Consider the following 22,626-nt stretch of genomic DNA (forward strand, 5'->3'; position numbering starts at 1 on the left):
GCTTTTGTCTATAGACAAAAGCAAAGATCAGCTTTACTTAACTTAATTTTATTATGAATGTGCTATGTTCCAAATACAAAGTATAAGCAAATGATGTAGGTAGGGGTGGATGATATCAGAAATATATCTTCCTCTGTGAGTATTTTGTTTTTAATGACATGGCTTTTGCCAGTGTTTTACAAAAATGACCAAGATTTGGAATGAATGAATTGCAAGTCTCAAATGCAGTGAAATGTTAAAATGAAGTTAGAAATCAGAGTCTGTGAAAACCAAGCACTTACCATCTGATACTTTATGTTCACAGTTGAGCAAATCTTTGCAGATTCGTGCTGGGTTATCTCGTGTGCCAAGAGGATTCCTGATGCTGTGCAGTAAACTGCTAAGGTAGTTCAGAGTTTTGAATATCTCTGCACTGTGGTCGATTAAAGTCACTTCAGTATTCTGGTACCTCTGCCAAGTCATCATAAGAATCAAATAAGCAATAAAATCCTAATGACTATCATGGATCAGGACAGAAAGAAAAAGTGTTCTTAATTGTGTATAGTGAGTTGGGAGCAGAATACAGAGAATAGTTTATATTTAAGCATAGGCATATGTATATACTTTATTAATTTGATCCTCAATAAGAGATTAAATTCACACTGAAAAGTTTAGTTTTCAAGTTGATATAAGACTTAAAAAACTATTATACTTGCTGTTTAATGCTCTTTAACATATACATATAATAAAGCTTAAATAAGATAAATGAATAGTGATGATAGATCCCATCTAAAGAATAATATTCTTTTTTAAAGAAAAAATTTCTTTTAAATATTTTCTTTAATGGTACCAAATTCCTTATAAATAAGTCCTTTAACAATATTACATTTTAAAAAACATTTTCCTGATGAAGTGTTCTATGCATATACTGCTGTTTAATTATACTTTGCTCTTGAAAATGGTTTCATATTTTCAATCTGTTTTAAATACAGTCTTCAGGATAATGCCACATTTTGGCCTTTGAAAATTCCTGTTTAATTTGTGTTATATTGAGATTGCCAATATAAATAATGCCAGATATACTACCTCCATCTGTAGGGCAGTATTTGATTCAATCAAGGCTTGAATAGCAGCATTGATATCCATTTGTTTCTGAGTAAAACAAAACCATTTGAGATCAGCAATAAGATCAACACTGAGTGCTCTAAAGTAAAGATTGTACATTCTGAAAGCACGCTGTTAAAGTATACGAGACTTGTATGAAAGAGCTTTGTAACTCTGAAGGTTAGACATATCTTGCAAATACTGCCTGGTTATCTGAAAGGACCATATGCTACCTTCATCCAGATCTCAAAAGGACTTCTAATTAAAATAGGACTGAAGTGTAGAATCCTCAAATGAAAAACTATTTGTGTATGCTGCACAAAAACACACATACACCGTTACTCAATATGGAAGAAGAATGAAATATGATCCTCTCACTTAATAAATTGTAAAGTGAGGAATAAATAACTGTAGTAAATTTTAACAGTTAAATTCTTGGAAGGAAAACAGAATAAAATACTACTGTCCTGAGGTAGTCACCACATTAGTTTAATCTGATACTTCTGTGGTCTTAAAAACAATTTCTGAAGTTGGAAAATGTACCATTAGTCCCAAAAGAAATAATACAGCATGAATCCAATCTGTTCCTGTATTTAATAAAAAGATATTTTTAGAGAAAAACTCAACATAACCATTAGTAAGAGTCTTTTTGTAATTTTTTTGAATAAGCTTGGAAACTAAGAAGCATGAGTTGGGAGAAGGTTCTGGGAAATGAAGAGAAGGTTCTGTATAAGTAAACCAAGCAATCTAATGTCTTTCAGAATGATTGTATTGCTAAGATATCTTTTTACTTGGAGGTCCATACAATAGACAGTGTTTTAGCAGGTCTCTCATAATTCATAATTGTTAATCTAAGAAACTATTTAAAATAATAGGACAATCAATAAAATGCACTCTCCTTTACCTCGACATGTGTTTTTCATATTGGAAAAAAAATCGACTCATTATAGACTCCCAAATACTGTGATATATTAAGGATAAAATGTCCTAGTGAAGCTTAAGTTTAGAGGGGAGACAGGCATTAATCAAATCACCCCAAAATACATTGTGATATATACTATGAAAGAAAAGTGCACGTACCTATGAGAGAAATTAGGGAGTCAATCAAATCTGGACAATGTAAGAGGTTGGAAGGGATAAATCAGGGAAGGGTTTCCTGAGATAGTGACAGTTAATGTAAAACCTGAAGCATAAATAAGAATTGTTAGGGGGAAATGGTAACATCTTTTCAGGCAGAAGTAACAACCATGCACAAAAGGCTGTGAAACATGACTTATTCAAGAAGCAGAAAGGGTTAACCTAAAATGTTCTCTGCAAATTAAATAATTCTCATCATCTTGCTTGTGGAAATGGGAAAATTTTGGATAGGGGGCACACAAAAATATTGGCACTAAACATGGAATCTTGAGTGGAGTGCTAAACAAGTCACTTTTGTATTTCTACTCAGTCCCTTGTTGGTGATTAAGAGCATTAATTACAACATCTAGCTTAGTGGTTCTCAAACTCTTCAGAATCAGAACGTTTGGCACTTTTAAATATTATTAAACACCTTAAAGATCTTTTGCTTTGTGAGTTATTTGCTACTTACAATAATAGGAACATAAACATAAAATTTAAAACTAGGTGTGAATTGCTGAAAATAACAATTAGTCCATTATATTTTTAATATAAATAAATTGTTTTATGAAAAATAACTTTTTTAAAAGTACAGAGAAGGGTGGTTTTATACTTTCATGTATTTATTTAATATTCTGATTGTAGCTAAATTCTCACATTTGCTTCTCCATTAAAGCAATTATGATATGTTACTTTATTTTTTGCAGTTCTGGGATTAAGCTCAAAGCCTTCTACATGCTAGGCAAAGTGCTCTGATATGTTATTTTAGTTGAAATACATGAAGAAAATCTTGCCTCCTAGAGATAAGCAGTTAAAAAAAAGAGGAGTATTTTAGTAGCCTTTTCAGATAATTAGTAGATATCCCTTGATAACTGTACCAAAACCTGAGAAATGGAAACTTTTTTTTCTGATACTGAGGATTGAACCCATGGTGTTGTGGATGCCAAGCAGGCATTCTACTGCTGAACTATAGTCAACAAGAAATAGTTTTTTAAAAGTTAGTTGCAGAATGAGAAGTGGGACCATATCAATGAACTTTCTGTACTCCTTTGTATTAAAGTCTATTGATCTGTTTTAAGCTTTGATAACATCTTTTACTTATGCATGATTCTGTTAAAATGTTGGTTCATGGAATTATGTGATCTCCAAACCCTGATATGTTTCATTATTTAATATAAAAAGTGATACTTGTTAACATCACTTCCAATCTCGTAAGAGAGTACTAGAACACTGTCAAATTCATCATGATAGATGTAGGTTTTCCTCAATTCTTATTTTTGCTTGAAAACTTGAAGATGCATCAAATTGTTTGTTGTTTTTCTTGACATGACATTTTTTTTGAGATTCAAAGTTCTATTTATTTTCAATAATTAAAAAGACACAACAAAGAACTAATCCATTGATTTTTAAGTCTAACACAATCTTTAGCACAAAGGTATTTTAAGAAATCACATTACTATTAACAAAGATAGGTAGTTCTTGAGACTTTCAGGTTTTGTCTGTGTTTGAAACAAAATTGAGTGTTAGGTAAAGAAACACATACTGGTGACTGAGACACATACTTGACTGAGAAGGGCTCCAAGAGAACAGTAGCTAGAGAACTATGTCCCCAAATACTAAGTTAGCAAAGCAAATACGGGATTTTTAAAGCACTTTAGAAATGTAGAGCTCAGTGGGGGAAGGAATGGTTTGGCACAGTTCATGTTCAAGGCCTTGTAATTACAGATTTCCATATTTCTAGATTCTTGGTATTGTATCTACCATGATCTAGAAAATCTTCTGGCAAAGTATAGGAGGCCCTTTACTCATACTGTGTGAAAAGACCTATACCTCCTGATTTTCCTTCTTTGACTCTGTAACCAAGTTCCTGTCACTAATACAGCAGGGCTTCCATTCCAGCAAAGGATTATTACCTAGTAGATCAACTTCTTTGGCTTGGATTTTCCTTTCATAAACACACTGATACTTGCCAGGGACAACTCTAATTATATCCAACTTCTTTGACTTTTATCCTCCTACATAACTCTGCTTGGTTACAAAATCTGAAACTCACAGAATAGCAGCATTGGTCAGAAGGTGTCAGTTTTAATGTAAGAGCTTTGTACAGTTCAACCGTCATAACTGTTTATCTGCTGTGAACAGTTCTCTTCTTATAATCTTGCCAATTATTTTTTTCGGAAGTCAATCCTCCAATCTACACTGTGACCACAAAATTTTTTGACTAATGCATTTCTGGTAGCTTCATCATCTTTTTGCAAATCTAAGTCATCTTGTTGGGACCAAATGGGGTATGTATCAGCTCTCTGTCCAGACTCTAAAAAGGCGGAAGTAGCCTCCAACTCATCACTGTTTTGTAGGAAGGCCCGTGTAACAGTGGATAGATCCAAGTTAAACCTTTCCATTAATTGCCAGATAATTTTAATGGCAGCTCCCACCTCTGGTGAAGAAAGATTTTCTTCTTTGTCTTCATCAGGCTGTGTTTCTGAGTTTTCTGGTGTGGGAGGATCATCATTACACACAGTTATGTGTATTTCAGAATCTGAATTCCATTCCCCACAACTTCCTCAAAGTCCTGAGTGGTATCTTTAAGTATTTTTTGACCTTTTCTTCATTTTCCCTGATCTCTTCCTTCATGTATTTGTCTTCAGGCAAATCTGGAGTTCTTTTATTCTGTGGTTCCTCTTTGGAACTTGATTTCTGCCTAGTTTATTGTCTAGGTAACTTTAGTGTGCTTTTAAAAGTTGGCATTGTATCTGGTGTGTGGCACACAGCTGTAATCCCAGCACTTGGGAGGCTGAGGCAGGAGGATCGCCATGAGTTTGAGGCCAGCCTGCGCTACATAGTGAGTTTAAGGCCAGCATTAACTGCACAGTGAGACCTTGTCTCAAAAATACCCCCCTCAAATAAATAAAAAGTTGACATTGTAAATAAAACTTGCAAAAAACCAAACAAAAACAAAACAAAACAAGAAAGCGAGGTTGAAAAGTTGTGCAATTTTATCCCAATGTCAACAAATGGGAGGGGCCGAGTGATGCTACCTGAGGCCAAAAGAACATGGAACTAAACAGAAGACAGGCCCCTCCCTCCCTGCCTGACAGACTTACTTCATTCATTTTCATGAAGATATTTGCCAAATACTCATGTCTTCCATAATAAAAGTGGTTAGTCTAATTTGCAACTCAAACATCTGTACAATGCTTTTATATCAGACAACAACCCTATTTTTTCCATTAAATCATGTATACTATTTTAAAGATGTATAAGCAAGATTAGAGATTTAGGAACAATCCACAAAAATGGTGGAGCAATGACCTCCCAGAATTCTCTTTATAAAAACAATGAGAAAATTGGCAAAAATTATCATTAACTTTTTTATAATTATGGACATTATCAAAATACTTGAAGCAATCTGGGAAGCATTCATTTATGAAAAAGCTGAATCTCTGTAAGAGTAGAGATTAAAGTGTTACACAAAATTCATTAGGGGTTAGGAAGGGGTCAGTGTTTTGGACTAACCTCCCATACTAGACCCCAAAAGACCAGAACAAACCAGAATAGAATCTGTGCAATATGCCATGTATAATCAAACTGACCTTTGAAATGGGCCGGTTTTCTATAAAATAAGTGATTCCAGTCTACCTGAGTCCATGTAATAAGGAAATCCTCTCTGTATTAACCCTACAGGGAAAGTAACTTTAAAATGTTCAGCCTACTATTTATAGTTCCTGCTTTCTTCATCCCTTTTCTGCCTATAAAGCAAGCTTTTCTACTCAGCTTCATTCTATTTTACAGGATGAAAAGTTGTCTGATTCTACAATTGCATGTAAGAGTGAAAACCTGGTAGATATAGGAGGAAACAGAATTGGATAGGAGTTGCTTTAAAGCTTCATTTCCAGGACAATGACATTATTTGACTTTTCTCAAAGTTTTATGGAGGACACTATTTGTAAGGCTGTCTTTATTTTAACCTGTCTCAGAAGTCATCCAATGCAAAAAATCTTTTTCCTAGGATCATTTTTCAATAACATTTAGAGGGAACTGTCTAACTTTGTTGCTACCTGAAGTAGTAGAAAGCAGGTAGAACAAACAGTACGTTAACCAAAAAGTTTACAAAGAAAAGCTGGGGAATGAGATGGCTACAGAGGCTTTGACAAGCTCTGATATATGCCTGGGAATCTGAAAATTCTTGTGAATGCACAGGGCCATGTGCATGCTCAAGAAACCCGAGAATGCTGTAAGCAATCTCTGGCTGATAGTGAGGCTCTGTGACATTAGGAAGTGAAGGCTAAGGCACAGTTGTCAATTGCCTGGTTGAGCACTGTAGTAGTACCCCATTTGCAAGCAGACCTCCTTGGAAAAAATTTCTAGACTTATTGGTTTTGGCTTTTAAGAAAATCTCTTGGGAATTCTCTAAAGGAAATTAGTTGAACACTAAGCTACTGAACAGACTTCAGTGCTCACACATGTCAAAGAATATGGACTTGTAATTGAGAAAAATCACTAAACAAACAGTAATAACAACAAATTCAGATTGAGGGCAAGAATTCAATTTTCAAAGATGTCACATTGTATTTAAATTTTTCAGTCTTCAACAAAAATATAGTTGGCCCTCTGTATCTGTGAGTTTTGTATCTGCAAATTCAACCAACTGTGGGTTGAAAATATTTGAAAAAAATTATGCTCTACTGAATAGCTACAGACCTTTTGCTCCTCATTCTGTAAGTGATGCAGTATAACAAATATTTACATAGCATTTATATTGTATTATATAATGTAAGTAATATAGAGATAATTTAAAATGTATGGGAGACTATGCTTGGGAAAATGTGTTTAGGTTATATGCAAATACTAACAGACTTGAGCACCTATAAATTTTTTTGGTATTGTGGGGGTTGCAGAACTAATCCCCTCTAAATACTAAGGGATAACTGTACTATAAGACATGGGGGGAAAAGTAGTCAACAGAAACTATCCTTGAGAACATTCAAATGATGAACTGAACAAAGATTTTAAGTTAGCTATTTTAGATATGTTCAAAGAATGAAAGGAAGCAAGTTCTACAGAACTAAAGAAAAGTATGAGAAATGTTTTACCAAATAGAAAATGCCAATATATAGACAGAGATTACAGAAGAGAACTAAATAGAAATTTTGGACTTGCAAAGTATAGTAACAGAAATGAAAATTTACTAGACAAGGTTAACAATAAAATTAAATAAGCAGAAGAAAGAATCAATAAACTTGACAATAGGCTTATTAAGATTATACAGTCTGAGTACCACAGAAAAATAAGGAAAATGAAGAAAAGAATGAGGAATAAGGAAAAATGAACAGAAACTCAAAGACCTGTAGGACACTGTCAAGCATACAAACATATGCATAATAGCTGTCTCCAAAGGGAAAGAGACAAAAAAGGGATGTAAAAATTTTTCAAGAAATAATGGCTGAAAAATCTTTATGAAAAATATTAATTTATATGTTCAATAACTCCATGAACTTCCCTAGATGTATGAGGAAACATTGTTAATGTTTAAAATTTTAAAAATTTATTACAGTAAAAGGTACATTACTATTTGTTTTGCTTTTGGTGGGCTGGGGATTGAACCCAGGGCCTTACATATGCTAAGCAGGTGCTCTTGTCACTGAGCTACATGTCCGGTCCCTAAAATTTTAAATATAGAATTACTTTATAATTCAACAATTTCACTTCCAAGTCTATACCAAAATGAATTGAAAGCTCAAAAGGTGGAAGCAACATATATGTTGATCTGGATAAACAAATGTGTTATACACTTTCTATTGACTATTATTCAGCTAATGAAATTTTAATATGTATGTAAGCATGAATGAGTCTTGAAGACATGCTAAGTGAAGTAAGTTAATCAAAAAAGGATAAATATTGTGTGACTTAATGTATGTGTGATACCCAGAGTTATCAAAATTCATACAGACAGAAAGTAGGATGCTGATTGTTGGGGTTGGGGAATGGGAAGAATTGGAAGTTAATTGGTTAAAGGGTACACAGTTTGAATTTTGGAAGATGAAAAAAGTTCTAGGAATGGATCATGGTGATGGATGCATGTGAATGTACTTAAAGTCACTGAACTGAACTTACAGATGGTTAAAATGGTAAATTTTATATCATGGATATTTTATAATAATTAAAAATAATATGTAAATATGCTCATTATCCTTTATACTCAATCATCTCACTTCTGAGAGTGGTACTACAGATATTTTATGTATATAAAATGCTATATGGATACATAAAGTGATAGGTATATTGACATTATATTTGTACCTAAAAAAGTTTGAACATAATTTAAACATTTGTCAACAGAGGAATGGATGAAGAGATCAAAGTATATTCTTAAGTGAAATGACTATTTTGAGAGGGTAGCAGTGAAGAATGTAATGACTATTAGATTAGTACTGTGCAGGCCAGTACTTGAGTTCATATAAGGTATCTTCAACTTTAAGCACTATTAGTGCAAATGACAACTCAATGAAAAGTAATTTTTTTGAATAGGCATTGTAAAGAAGAGAAATTTTGCAGCACTAGGCCACTTATGAGTTTTCTTGGCAATCTCAATATTCCTATAATTTCCAGGATATTTCTAAAGCCTAGCTTATGCCTGGCCCATAATAATCATAATTTTTCAAAATTATTATTTTTTTCCCATGGGTATTCTTTAAGGAGTGTTGGCCCAGATGGATGCATGAAGAACGTCTGTCTGGGAAGTTATTCAGTAACATCTAAGAGCCTATGAGTATAGAACTCTCATTAGGTGCACTGAAGGGATCCACAAAAATAACTTCCTCTATGTATTCTAAAGAGTAAAACTCTTTTTTTGTTTGTTTGTTTTTGAGACAGAATCTTGCTATGCAGTTCAGGGTGGCCTCCTACCTCAGCCTCCCAAGTGCTGGGATTACAGGCCTGCCCCACCATGCCCGGCTTCACTTAATTTTTTAAAAATGAAAGACAGAATAAAGAATGAACAGATTGTTATAACTAATGTGCTACCTTACAGTCTAAAATAATAAAAAGAATTAGAAGGATTCACTATATGTAGGGGAATTTAATCTTCACAATCCAGAAGTGTTGCCTTAAAGAAAAGTGTAGCAAGTGTTGAGGGCTAGTAGTTAGACAATAGCCAGATGGATGAGAATTCTGAGGATTTCTACAGTCACCAGCAACTGAGAGGGATTCAAGTAAAATCTAAGAAGTGGATAATTTTGGCTGAAAAAAAGAGAACATTAACAAAAAGAGAACTAAGATGCAGAAAGAGAATGAAATGAAGAGAGTTAGTATTTTTTTGAGGACCTATTATGTTATACACTTAACTGAATGTTTCACTTTTTATTCGACACTCAAGACTACCAAAAAAATAGGAGATATAATCTCTATTTTATAGATAAGTTTGAGGCTTGGATTTTAAGTTAACACAGTTAGGTCCACTCTATATCAGTTTAGAAAAAAAAAAAAAAGCACTCAAGAAGGATAGCTTTAACAGGGAGCTAACATGATATTCTGAGATAAAACTGAACCAAGAAAACTTACTTTTGGACCCGGTGTTCCAGGTGGACCCTATAACATAACAAATTAAAAATTATTTAGGAGGCATCTCAAGCCAGGCCATAATATATTCATCAATAGTAAACATATATAAATGTAAATCTACTCACTGGAGGCCCTGGTTGACCTCTTGGTCCTTGGGGACCCTGGGAAAAATGAAGACACAGCACAATATATATATATTTTTGGATTTTTGGCTTGGTATAAGCAAGAGAACTAAGATTTGAAACCTCTCACATAGCCTTTTTGTGTGAGGCAAGTCAGAGGATTAAAATTGTTTTAGTGTTGCAAAGCTCTTGCACTTAACTATCACCCCTATTCACGAATGAGCTGTATATGTACTTTCCTGTTTTACTGATATTACTAGAAACTGATTACTCATTTTAATAAACTATTATAAATGCAACTTAAAATGTTAATACTTTCTAAGCATAATTTCCTGTTATTTCTACCTATCACTCAACTAATTATTGTTCTTATACATTTACTTGTAGATCTTTGAATCTCCCTAGTTCTTTCATATATGCATTCTTTTGAATGTGCTATTTCCTTAGCCAGGAATGATTTCCCTTTCTTTTACTCTTTGTTGAAGGCCTATTTCTCTTCCAAAATTACTTAAATTATATGATCACCTTGCCTAATCCCCATGCTACCTCCCCTCTATTCATTTAACTACTTGTTTTATTGAATTCTATAAAACACACACCCTGGAAAATCCCTAAGGATCTTAAAATGTCTTAGTCATTTTTTTGTTTTTTTCAAAAAAGAATAGTACCTAATAAAAGTAGGCATTCAATAATTATAACTGAATAAATGAATAGGTAGATATTAACATTAATTGCATTGATTTAGAAATGAGAGAAATTAAAATATATTTAATGGGATGTCAAAGTTTATGCTGGCATTTTTCAAAATGAAAAAACAGCAATCACTTTAGGGCCTTGTACATCTGCTCAAAATTAACTCACTGATGGTGAATTGAAAGTTGACACTACATTGAGTCAAACTCAGATTATGGTTAAAAGATGGCAAAGAAAAATTAACCATCAGCTGAATTTCACATACTGTTGATGTTATACTTGAATTAATATTAAGTATGCCTTATTATCAAAAGTTCTGATTCTAGATACACTGTGATAATTAGAAAAAGTAACATATAATGACTTAGGATGTAGAGTACTCCAACACCATACCTGCTGGACATTTCTTAGTTTGAGGCTTTAGGGTTAGAATTTTAAGCAGAAACCCGGAAGTTTCATTATAAGCTACCAAAATGTGATAGTGGAGATGGCCTTTTAAATATATAGTTTTAGAGTGAATTTGGCTCTATAAGTTTCTCCATTCTAGATCAATATTGTAAAAATAATAAACAGCTATGACATTTCACCCCACTTAGCATATTTCTGACATTTGCAGAATCTCACTGATTGTTCAGTACAAAATATATATCCTAATTTTGACTCTGAAAGAGGAATTTATCATAGATGAATGAAGAAACTTTTTACTGCTGATTTTATTGGTTAATTTAACCTTATTAGAATAAGACAGTTCACAAATATGATCAAACAAAATACTTTAAACCCAACAAGTCAGGGCAGGGCAACCCTAATGTAACAACTGCACAAAATAGGGCAAGTAGTCATATAAAATAAAATATTATTCTTATATGATATTTTATTTGCACTTTTTAATTTTTCTAGCTAACATATCACTAAGAAGTGCTCCTTTTCCTTATATACTATATAAAGCAGTTCATAATAAAACTATGAATGTTTATGTTTATTTCCTAAAGGGGAACCAAATTAATATGTATGGTTATGATGGTTATCTGGCTAACAAAAGCACTACCTTTGAATCACAAAAGATTCTCTCTCCTCTGAATCCCCAGAATTTACATATGGTCCTCTAAAAGTAATACAGCTTATTGTTATGGTTTAGATTTAGAATGTCCCCCAAATGTCTCCTGTATTTGGAGATGGGGTTTTTGGAAGGTGATTGTATCATGAGGGCTCTGTTTTCATCAATGAATTAATCTAATTGATAAGATCATACTGGAGTGGGATTGTGAGGTAGTAGACCTTAGCTGAAGGAAATGAGTCATGGAGGCATGACCTGAGGACTATATCTGGCTTTTGGCCCATTCTTCTCTGGCTCTCTCACTTTTTCTGTTTCCTGGTTGCTATAAGGTGAGCAGCTGTATTCTACTATGTCCTTCCACTGTGGTGTTCAGCTTCACAACAGCCCAGAAACAATGGAGCCATGGAACCCTAAACTGAAACATCTGAAACTGTAATCCAGAATAAATTTTTCTTCCTGCAAATTGATTTTCTCAGGTATTTTCACAGTGCCAAAAAGCTAACACATTTATCATTTGGCATAAAAAAATATTGATGAATGCATATCCTTGAACCTTAGTATGTATTTCCCTTTATGTGCATCCTGTATGTCATTTCCTTTATGTAAATTGAATCTTGAATTAGGTTCATGATGTTTACTTCAGACTAGTTCAGTTGCAGAGAGACTCCCTTTTTTCATTTATAAATTTAGAAGCTTCCATTGTGGAACATGCAGTAGCATCCCTAGTCTCTACCTACCAGGTGCCACTAGCAACCCTCCCTTTTTTTCTAGTTGTGACAATAAAAAATATCTCTAGGTCTGGGGATTTAGCTCAGTGGTGCTGTCACCTGCCTCACAAGTGGAAGGTCCCAAGTTCGATCCTAAGTACCACCCCCCCCCCCCAAACTCTAGACATTGTCAAATGTTTCTTTTGGGTGAAGGGTCAAATGGCTTTTGTTGTGAACCATTTAGAGTGCTAAATTGAAAGTTTAGTCATGTTAAATAAGATTTATTAGAGAGTGAAGCCATTATGGTTAAACAGGTACAAAGCATAGGATGTGACACAAATTAGAATCTGTTCCTCAAGCTGTCATGTGAGTAGCTGGGCTACTCTTGATATGGGTTTCTCACCCATCTTGCTCCTAATCTTTAGTTTTCTTAGATGACTATGATTTATAGAAAAATACAATTACACAAGAAATGGGAGACCTGGGATCTAGTCTTGTCTTTGTAACTAATTTGCTACATGTCCTTGAGTGAGTTGCTGCATATGTGGATAATCTGCAGAGTTTGTTTGTTTGTTTGCATGTTTGTTTTTTGAGATGGGGTCTCACTATGTAGTTCAGATTGTCCTTGAGCTCACTATGTAGCCCAGGCTGGCCTCAAACTCACAGTGATCCTCCTGCCTCAGCCTCAAGAGTGCTGGGATTACAAGTGTGTGTTACCATGCCTGGCTTTCAAAGTTAATTTTAGGATTGTAATTTTAAGCCCCTTATCAATTTTAGCCCTCATGCTGTCTTATCTGAAGAAAGGATATACACATGTGTAAGTGGTTAGAAATTTTAAATTTGAAGTTTTTATGGATATAAAAGGAATGTATACTTGAAGCAAAAGAACTTGAAATATTTTATTTGAATGAATCATACTGTCTGTGAAATTTAAAAATATACACATGTATGCATTTAATTTTAAATCTGTTGAAATTTAAGATATATTTTCTCATACCTTAATTTTTCCTTATAATGCTTAAACTATCCTTCTTACTTTCAAACTGAAGAAAAATAAGAGAACTTTGTAGCATTTTATTCATTCAGTAAATATTTTTTATGTGCTTATGTGCCAGATGTTGGGGACTAGGTGGTATAAAATATATTTCATGTCTTAATGGAACTCACTGTATATAAGGGAACTGAGCAAGAAACTGATCTCATCTCTAAGACCTTTCAAATATTTTAAGTCAACAATCATATCTCAAACCCCAAACCTTCCCTAATTCAGCTACCAATAATTCATTAAATATATTTTGAATGCCAAGTATTAGACAGGAGCTGTCAGGTGGGGACAAAACATTAAAACAAACAATAACAATAGATAAAATGTCTGTGAGGGGAGACATAGTAAAAAGCCAAATGCATATTTAACATGCCAGGTAGAAAGGAAGAGATGGGTTAAGGAAAGATAAGGAGTCTCAGAGGGATGGGACTTTGCTATTATATGTAGGTTAATTAGGAGAAACCTTTTTGATAAGAGGACATTTAAGAAGCATTGGTAGCAGGCATTATACTAGGTCCCATGTACTAAGAATTATGACCAGGGATGGAAGCAGGGTGTGTCCAAGGTATCAGCAAGTCTACTCTGAGAAAATGATCTTTTGCAATTTGAAACTTTAAGAATAGAACTAGAGGGATATAGACAATATTAGAGAAATAGGTGCAAAACTGAGAAGTGAGGAGACAACAGAAAGTATGAGAGGGTTAGGCTACAGAGTCTAGCAGAAGCTGATTCTGAAATATCCCAGATATTTCAACTGGTCCTTCCAGGACATGGCTGTCAGATCAATTTGAGAGAGTCTTTCTCTGGGTGGTCTTTAACTTTGTCCTTTCTCTTGCTTTATTCTGGTGGCATATTTCTATTAGTGCAAAATAAGATTGCAATCATAATCAATTGAGTTTGTAATCTATCAGAGCCACTCAGCTTTTTTTTCTTTCTCATGAAATGCTTGTGGGATATTGCTATAGATAGTTGAAATAACCTAATCCCAATGGAAGTTTGTGTTCTAGCCATAGTACTTGGAGAGTGTAAGTCCAGGAGGCATGCAGAGCCAGAGAGGTGTGGAAAATTAGTGAGTTTCACATCTCTTTACTTTTTCTTTCTCATTCTCACTCCTGAAGGATAGGGCTTCACTGTATGCATGTATTCTTGCTTCCTGTTATATGAAGTCTACTGAGAAATGGCAAGGGCCACATTTCCATAACTTTAACACATTTGATGTACTGTCCTTTTAAAATTCTTAGGCTATCTAAACTCACATACAGTGGTACCTCGATTCTTTCCATGATTCTGGTGGCAAACTGAGTTGGATGAGAAGTTTACCACCAGAATCATGGAAAGAATTCAGTTTGTGAACTGAGGCATCATACCACTGTAATTTCCCCCTTTCAGCTTTTTAATATACCATTAAGTTATGTATTCTGAGGCCCAAGCATACTCTATCATGAGAAGGAAAAATCTCACTATGTAATCTTATTACCTCTTAATAAAGACATTACTGTTATCATTAAGTGTATTCTTATAGGCTGTATACTTGCAATGTTCTCCAATTCACTCCATGCCTGCCATTTGCTTTTGGCTGCTGCTTCAATAATTTCAGCAGGAATCCTGTGGTATGTGAAATATTAGCTGCTCTTATGACAAAAACAACAAAAAAGCGTAATTATGTGAGATGATGCATATGTTAATTTTCTTCTCTATGGTAACTTTTTTTTTACCATATGTGTCCCATAATGCCATGTTATATATCATAATATATACAATACAATTTTTATTAAAAAAATAAGCTCAATGTGATCTCTGATGGGGGAGGTGGAAATATCTCCTTTAACTTGGGAGAACTGACAGTCTAAAAATATGGGAAATAGTGCCAGTATAAACCATTTAGGTCCTAAAAATACCATGGGCTCAACCTTCTACTATTGTTTCTAATCAGCTGAAACACACAACTAATAATTTACTTCTGCTTTGCAGCCCTGGTCTGTTCTGACTGGATAGAGTGGGAATGTACCTACAGCCACTTGGCAGTGCTCTTGCTCTGTTACCAGTGAAGACGTCTATCGTCTATCTCCTCTCCTGATGCCTGACAAAGCAAATACCATTTTCACACAGTGATCTGGGAAGAATGTATTCAGCAGGCTCTAAAATGTTTTAAGGGTTTGTCAGATTTCACTGCAATATACCACATAGGTTAATTCTTCTTGAAAAGTATAATTTTATTTTTATATCAAAGTATCAAAGACATAATAATGAATAATTCTAACAAGATCCTTGATTCCCCCTAGCTTATATCCTAGTGACAAGGGATACTATGGTCACAAATGTAGTTCAACTTACAGGTTTTCCTCTAAAGCCTTTTTCACCTCTGGGACCCTGCAAGGGGGAAAAACAATGCTAATTCAGTATAATTGATAGTTATATTTCGAATGTAGTTGAGGCTGTACACTAAAACATGACACTTTGGAGGTTTACTTTTCTCTCTAGTAAAACTTATTTTGTTAATTTTATATATATTTTAATTTTCTTTTCCTAGGTAAAGCAAGGCAAACCAAAAATAACCTATTGATTCATGATGCTGTCTGTTTTACTATCTCTAACTCCACCTTAAAGTGAGATTGGGATTTTCAAGATACTCCTTCATTCAAGTCAGAACAGCTGATCTGACAATAACATACAGAACAATGTAGAAAAGAAATTCTAAGTTAAGGTTAAATTTTAGTATTTATTTCCCTCAGCCTTTAAAAATCCTGCTTCTAAGCTAGTTTCTTCCTTTTCTTTTATCTTCTTTTTTAATTCTCCTTTCTGAACTGCATCAAGCATATTCTGAGGTTGTAGTTGTCTTCACTCAGTTCAAAGTATTTTCTAACTTTCCTTGAGACTTCTTTGATTCTGGGATTATTCAGAAATGTGTGATTTAATTTTAAGGTATTTGGAGATTTTCTTGTTATCTGTTTTTGATTTTTAGTTTAATTTCATTTTGGTCAGAGACTATACCTTGTGTGACATCAGTTCTTTTAAGTGTAGTAAAATTTGTTTTACAACCTAAAATATCATCTATTTTGGTGAAGGTTCCATATGCACTTTGAAAAGAATGTGTAGTCTGCTGTTCTTGGGTGGACCTACTACTCTGTAAACTTTTGTTAATTTTTATCTTCATTCTTGTGGAAATTATATTTTTTCGGTAAAAAAGATACTATTTATCTTTTATGTAACTTGAATTTATACCTTTATAATACTGATGATTTTCATGCCAATCCACATTCCACAACATAATTATAACATTAAATTTACTAAACTATGATCATTTTTATTTAATTTCCATTTCTGAAATTAAATTTTTAAAAATATCAATAGCACTGATATCTTTGCACAATATCAATAGCACAATAAATATCCTTGTACTCTAAAATTTTTGTCACTAATTGTCCTAATAGTTTAAAATTATACACATACCTGCAAAACATGGGAGTGTATGTTTGATTTGATTCATGCCATTTTCTTTGTTTGCAAGTTAAAAATACTCTTGTTATTTATTTGCCATTTATAATGATTCTTTTATGTTTTCTGTCTTGTCCTTAACCTACTTCCTTGTATTAACTATCAAAATTGATTTTTAAGATATCTTTACAGCATTTCTCCCCGTCATTAGGGTTAATACTCCTAACCCAGTATTAACAACCTAGGATATATCTTTTCATACTTTTTTCTTAATCAAATATTGACATATATTTACATATGTATGGCAGGTACTGGTCATGTTTTATAATGTTAGGATTATATTATATAAAGTTCTATATATCATGCTTTTCCTACTTAGAATTTATCATGAAATAAGTGAAATTCAGCCAAGCAAAATATATAAAATTCTTTTTAATAATTGCATAATATTTCATGAAGTGACTAGAATATAATTTATTTAAGCATTCCTTTGCCCATGTGTGTTCACATGATTTTGACAATACAGTGTTGTGAAAAAAAAATCTTTGTAAAATCCTCTTAGTGTATTGGGTGCTTTTATATTTGTGGGATGAATTCCCCAAAGAGAAATTGCTTAAAGTGTATATGTACCTATATTTGAACAAATGTCTTTCTGTGTAGGCAATAATTCACACTTCTACAAGGGAAGTCAGATGTAATTTGCTTTAGTTAGATATAATTACTTTAATTTGAATTTGTCTGACTTAAAATTAGGTGAGTATGCTTTAAAATAATAGTTGGCTTTTTAGATTTATTCTTCATTCTTCTATTGAGTTTTCTATCATTTTCATACCAATTTATAAAAGATCTTTGTATCTTAACCCATTACATATTGCATGCTTTGCAAATATTTTTCCCATTTTGTATTTAGGAATATTATTCCACACAAAATTTAAAACTTTTAATATGCATATTTTACAATGATCAGTTTTCTTATATATGGTCTTCTCAATTCTTAAACTATACTTTAATTTTCTAGATTATTTTTCTAAGATTCTTATCATTTCAATTTTTTACATTAAAGTTTTTAAAAGTTAATCTAGGATTTACAAAATATTGGTGAAACCAGGTTCCAATTTCTTATAGCAGTAATGGTACTCAAAAGTAATTCCATCTCCCTTTCCTATCACTGGTATAGGAGAGGCCACGTGCTTGAATGCTTGTCAGTTAGATACTAGGAATATGGAACATCTGAATGTGATTTCCAAGAAACTGTATTCTCTCAGTGGTGGCGAATCTATGGCATGTATGCTGCAGCCAGCTGTTTGTTGTCACGGAGAGCTCTAAAAGGTTCGCCATCACTGCTATAAGTCCTTTTGCTTAAATATGAAGCTAGCATTCCGGATAGCAGGTTAGAGATATGGAAAGAACTTGGTCTTGGACAACACAATGGAGTCACTAAATTAACCAAATCTGAAGCTCTTACTTCCTGTAATGGAACATAATTTTCCTTATTGTTAAAGCTCATTTGAATCAGGTTTCCTTTTACTTGCAGCCAAATCATACTGACTTACCATTTTCCTTATAATTAAATTCCTATATGTTAAATCTAATTCTAAGCTCTAGTTTATTATACTGATCTGATTATTATTTTTACTATTATATAATTTTATTATGTGTATAATTTCATTTACAATGACTTTGTAGTACTACTGTTTTCTTATTTGGAAAAGCAGAATGCTAGCTCCACGATTGTTTTTTTCACAATGTTTTTGCCATTCTCAAATGCTTATTTTTTCATAATGAACTTTTCATCTAAGAATGGAAAAAATGGAATATGGAAAAAATTTGATGTGTATGCTGAATATTATAAGGCCCTTTAAGAACTATCTATAAACAAAACACAGTGAGATATTTTAATTGAGACATTTCTTTATCACATTTTCCTTGACCAATTAATATTTCACATTTTTGACAGAAGAGAACGATCATTCCATAATCAGAACAATTTGTGCTCTTCAGCTTGCTGGGGAACCACCCACTGAAATATGAGAACTCTCCCACTTACAAACTTATATAGCTCTGAGTAGCAAAAATTGAAAGTCTAGAGAATGCTGAGTTATACATTTTCTCCTTTTAATTAAAAACTGTAATTTTGGTGGTGAATTCTCCATATTTATCAAAGATAATAGTTATGCTTAATTCTTGAAGCATTCCATTTTTATTTTTTATCTCTGTTTTTATAACGCTTGATTCAAAATATTAATTCCCTGAAGGGACTGAATTTTCCCTCTGGAAGTCTCAATTTCACCCTTTCTAGTGTGTTCCTTTTCATGTTTACAGTATTACAGGATTACAAAATCTTTCCCATGACTACCTTCCCAGGCATTGTCTTATTTGTTTTATATCATATATCAAATATCTTAAGACACTGGCAATAGGTTGCCTCAGTTTCCTCTCCAGAAATAGCTTGAATGGGGTGGAAAGAGCACTGGTCTTGAAGTAAGAAACACCAGCTGTGGAATCCACTGTCTATTACCTCAAATAACTAGGTGAACCTCTATAAATCTCATCTGCTTCTTCATCTATTAAATGGAAATAATATTTATTCCAGAAGTTTGCTGCAACAATTTGAAAAATGTTGGAGGGAGAGGGACAAAATAAAACCAAACACATGAGAATAAAAAAAGAATTTGAGAAAAAGTTATTAAATATTTTCATCTTTTTCTTTCTTATTGTAATCTGTACTCCATCTTGTATTACAACTTGGTCTCTTAAAGATCACCACTGACCACTCTGTTCTTAAAATCTTGTCTATATAACCTTGCACTATCTCGGTTTTTCCTTTTATTTCGACCAACTATTACTTTTCCCTTGCAGTGGGTACTTCCAGATGAGACTGGTGCATTCAGGGTAGTATGGCACAGCCAGTGGGTACTTTCAAATACTCAAATCTTGGTGGTCTGCCCTTCCCCTGCTATCTATGTTTTCTTCTTTTGAAAATTGATCCCAGTTTATTGCTTTGGTGATCAGCTCTATGCTTATGGTGATCCCCTCTCTCTAACGCACTTCTATATTCTCAATTCCCTCCTTCTTCACACCTTCATTACATATATGATCCTTATGTTCTCAAGAATGACCTTCCAGGGCCGGGGATTTAGCTCAGTGGTTTTGCTGCCTGCTGCACAAGCACAAGGACTTGAGTTTGATCCCCAGTACCAAAAAAAAAAAAAAAAAAAAAAAAAAAAAAAGAACGACCTTCCAGAAGAAAAACATAATATATATATATTTGTCCTTTGTTTCTCAATATGCAAGCTGATTCTTAGTGGATTATTTTAGAAATAGGAATAAGGAGAAAAGTATATAAAAAGAAAAAAGATCCATATTTTAACAAACTTACAGTTCTACCTGTTGGGCCTATTATACCTTCTCTGCCAAGAGGGCCAGTGTTTCCCTGTTGGGGTTAAAGAAAGATAGTCAGGCTCATTCTGAGAATAATCCAGAAAAACTCTAGAGAATTTTCTTGCATTGATAAAGTAGCCACACCCAAAAAATTAGTTTTGTATGAAATCTTAAAGTATTAGCATAAACCATATTTATCTTGATTCACAGTATGTGACACAACTGTGCATATTCCTGCAGTTTCCTTTCAAGATATATATATATATATATATATTTTTATATATACAATATTTTATATATGTAAAATTTCTAACAAATATCAATCAGAATTGAAATGTTTATGTGGTGACAAATCCAATGAAGCATTGTATATGTGTGTTATTACATAACAAATGAAACATTTTCCCTAAAATAATAGAATGATGAATACATTTTTGAAAAAATTTCTATACAGATGCTGTAGGAATAGATCACTTGAAATATAATGTCATATGGTCTATCCACAGACAGCTTTAATACTAACTTGCTCTAGAATGACAGAAATTACCTGGTAGTCTAAATTCAAAGGAATCACTTTTGAACACAAAAATCAACTGTAAGTAATAATTTGTACATATGGTATCTGAATTTGAAAGATTCGCAGTCAAATCAAGAGACTTGTTTTCTTAACCTAATCAGATGTTACTTTGACTGGTTATCACTAAAAAACTCAAGAAAGCTCTAATCTAATAAAGTAAACTAATGTGACTCTCTGAAATAATGATCTGTTAAAAGAATAGAGAGGTATACCAGGCCTCTAGAAAAAGTAGATCAAAGGCTGGTGATGTAGCTCAGTGGCACCGCACCTGCCTGGCAAGTGCAAGGTCCTAAGTTCGATCCCTGGTACCAAAAAACCAAAAAAACCAAAAAGATCAAAAGAGTGAACAACTGTCTAAATTTATCTAAATATATTAAAAAGATGTGGTGCTATGAATTTAATTCATAATTAATTGTGGGTACCAGCTAATTGCATCTTTGAAATGGTGGAAAATCCAGATTTTTCAGTTCAATTAATTTTATGTAATTAGCTATTTATTGATTTTGGGGCAGGAACTAGGCACTAGCTCACTTAGTATCCATTATATATTCCAATTGCGTAGTTAGCATGCAACCGTAAAACCTGATTTAATCAATCAGATACACACTCAACTTCTGATTCCTCTATTTTACTAGTCAAATGTGGTGTTGAACAAATTATCTTTCTGAGACTTAGTTTCTACATCTGCAAAATGGGAATAATAGTATCTTTCATATAATTTTTATGAGAATTGAATGAAATAAGGAACACAAACTGAACATCAGTACCTGGTACACAATAATGGTTTACTAAATATTAACATACCAAGACTTTTCACTTGTCTCTTATAATGACCTAATAAATATCTGTGTTTATGTTTAGCAGTTGTGAGCTAGTTATCTGAACTTTACCATTAGTGAGATGATAATTTCTAGACCTGCAAAGCAACATAGACTCAGATTGCGGCCCACAGAGAATCAGCACTGCCTGAGACCCTGCACAGGTCAGATGCTAGGCAAGCAGCCACTTTTACCTTGACAAGATCAAAAAAAGATTGAATTAATTGAGAACCAACTAGAATGAAAGGATATAATTAGTGGAGGAATTTAATATAAATAAGAGTATAGAGCAATATTTATTAAAGAGTAGCCTATTCATGTACAAACTACTTGCAAGTAATCAAGAATTGGACCGTATGTAAAAGCACCAAGTTTCCTTGTTCCTCAGAAGTCATGAAAATAATACATTTACACCTGAAGCAATACTAGGAGGGGTTTTTAGATAAACAATACTGCTCTTTGTATATGTGCTGCCGAAGCAAGCACATGCTCTTTGTATTATTGAAAAGAATTTAAAAGGAAAGGAAGGAGTGTAGAATTTTAAAAATATAACTTTATAATATTTTGTATAAAACAATGGTTTTCAGCTATAAAGCTCTTCCAAACTACTTTCTCTTGCATCTAAACTCCATGCTGTCTTCTTTCTGTTCTCTCCACACTCACTCTGGCAGCTGCTGTTAGCCATAGAGATACTACTACTACAACCAAACCATTTTTTAAAACCTTTTTTATTTCAGTTTTATAGATCATAGATCAATTAGGAGACTTTGAAAAAACTAAAAGTAAAACAAAACAAAACAAAATAAACAGTAACTGCTGATAGCTTATTTATATTCCTATAGTTTGCAAATATAGGTAATAAACTGTTGAATTCTTCAGATCTCGATTTTTGAAACTCTTTAAACAACTCACATCACTCTCTTGGGATAACTGCCCCTGAACTGGGAAAACATAGCTATCAGGAAATATTTTTCAAAGTGTGGACATAGGCAAGCCTCCTCAGGTGGTACATGGGGGTGGTCTCTGGTTATG

At 33.3% G+C, this 22,626-nt stretch overlaps 1 protein-coding gene across 4 annotated transcripts in view; it reads right to left on the minus strand.

Annotated features, from left to right (window-relative positions):
* Col24a1 (collagen type XXIV alpha 1 chain) overlaps positions 1–22,626 on the minus strand; it is a 313,236-nt gene that overhangs the window by 16,738 nt on the left and 273,872 nt on the right. The window contains exons 53-58 of one of the 4 annotated variants that reach the window (XM_004841343.4): positions 20,198–20,251; positions 15,718–15,753; positions 9,885–9,920; positions 9,760–9,786; positions 1,066–1,131; positions 282–450 (exon numbers count right to left, since the gene is read on the minus strand). In XM_004841343.4, the coding sequence (XP_004841400.1) occupies positions 282–450; positions 1,066–1,131; positions 9,760–9,786; positions 9,885–9,920; positions 15,718–15,753; positions 20,198–20,251 (388 nt within the window). Of the gene's footprint in view, positions 1–281; positions 451–1,065; positions 1,132–9,759; positions 9,787–9,884; positions 9,921–13,342; positions 15,464–15,717; positions 15,754–20,197; positions 20,252–20,547; positions 21,789–22,626 lie in introns of those variants that run through there. The other 3 variants (XM_021255434.2, XM_021255435.2, XM_087213018.1) reach the window with 3 other exon arrangements.

Source organism: Heterocephalus glaber, unplaced genomic scaffold, assembly GCF_053883595.1.
Source record: "Heterocephalus glaber isolate CG9 unplaced genomic scaffold, H.glaber_assembly_v1.0 deba00001442, whole genome shotgun sequence".
Classification (NCBI taxonomy): domain Eukaryota; kingdom Metazoa; phylum Chordata; class Mammalia; order Rodentia; family Bathyergidae; genus Heterocephalus; species Heterocephalus glaber.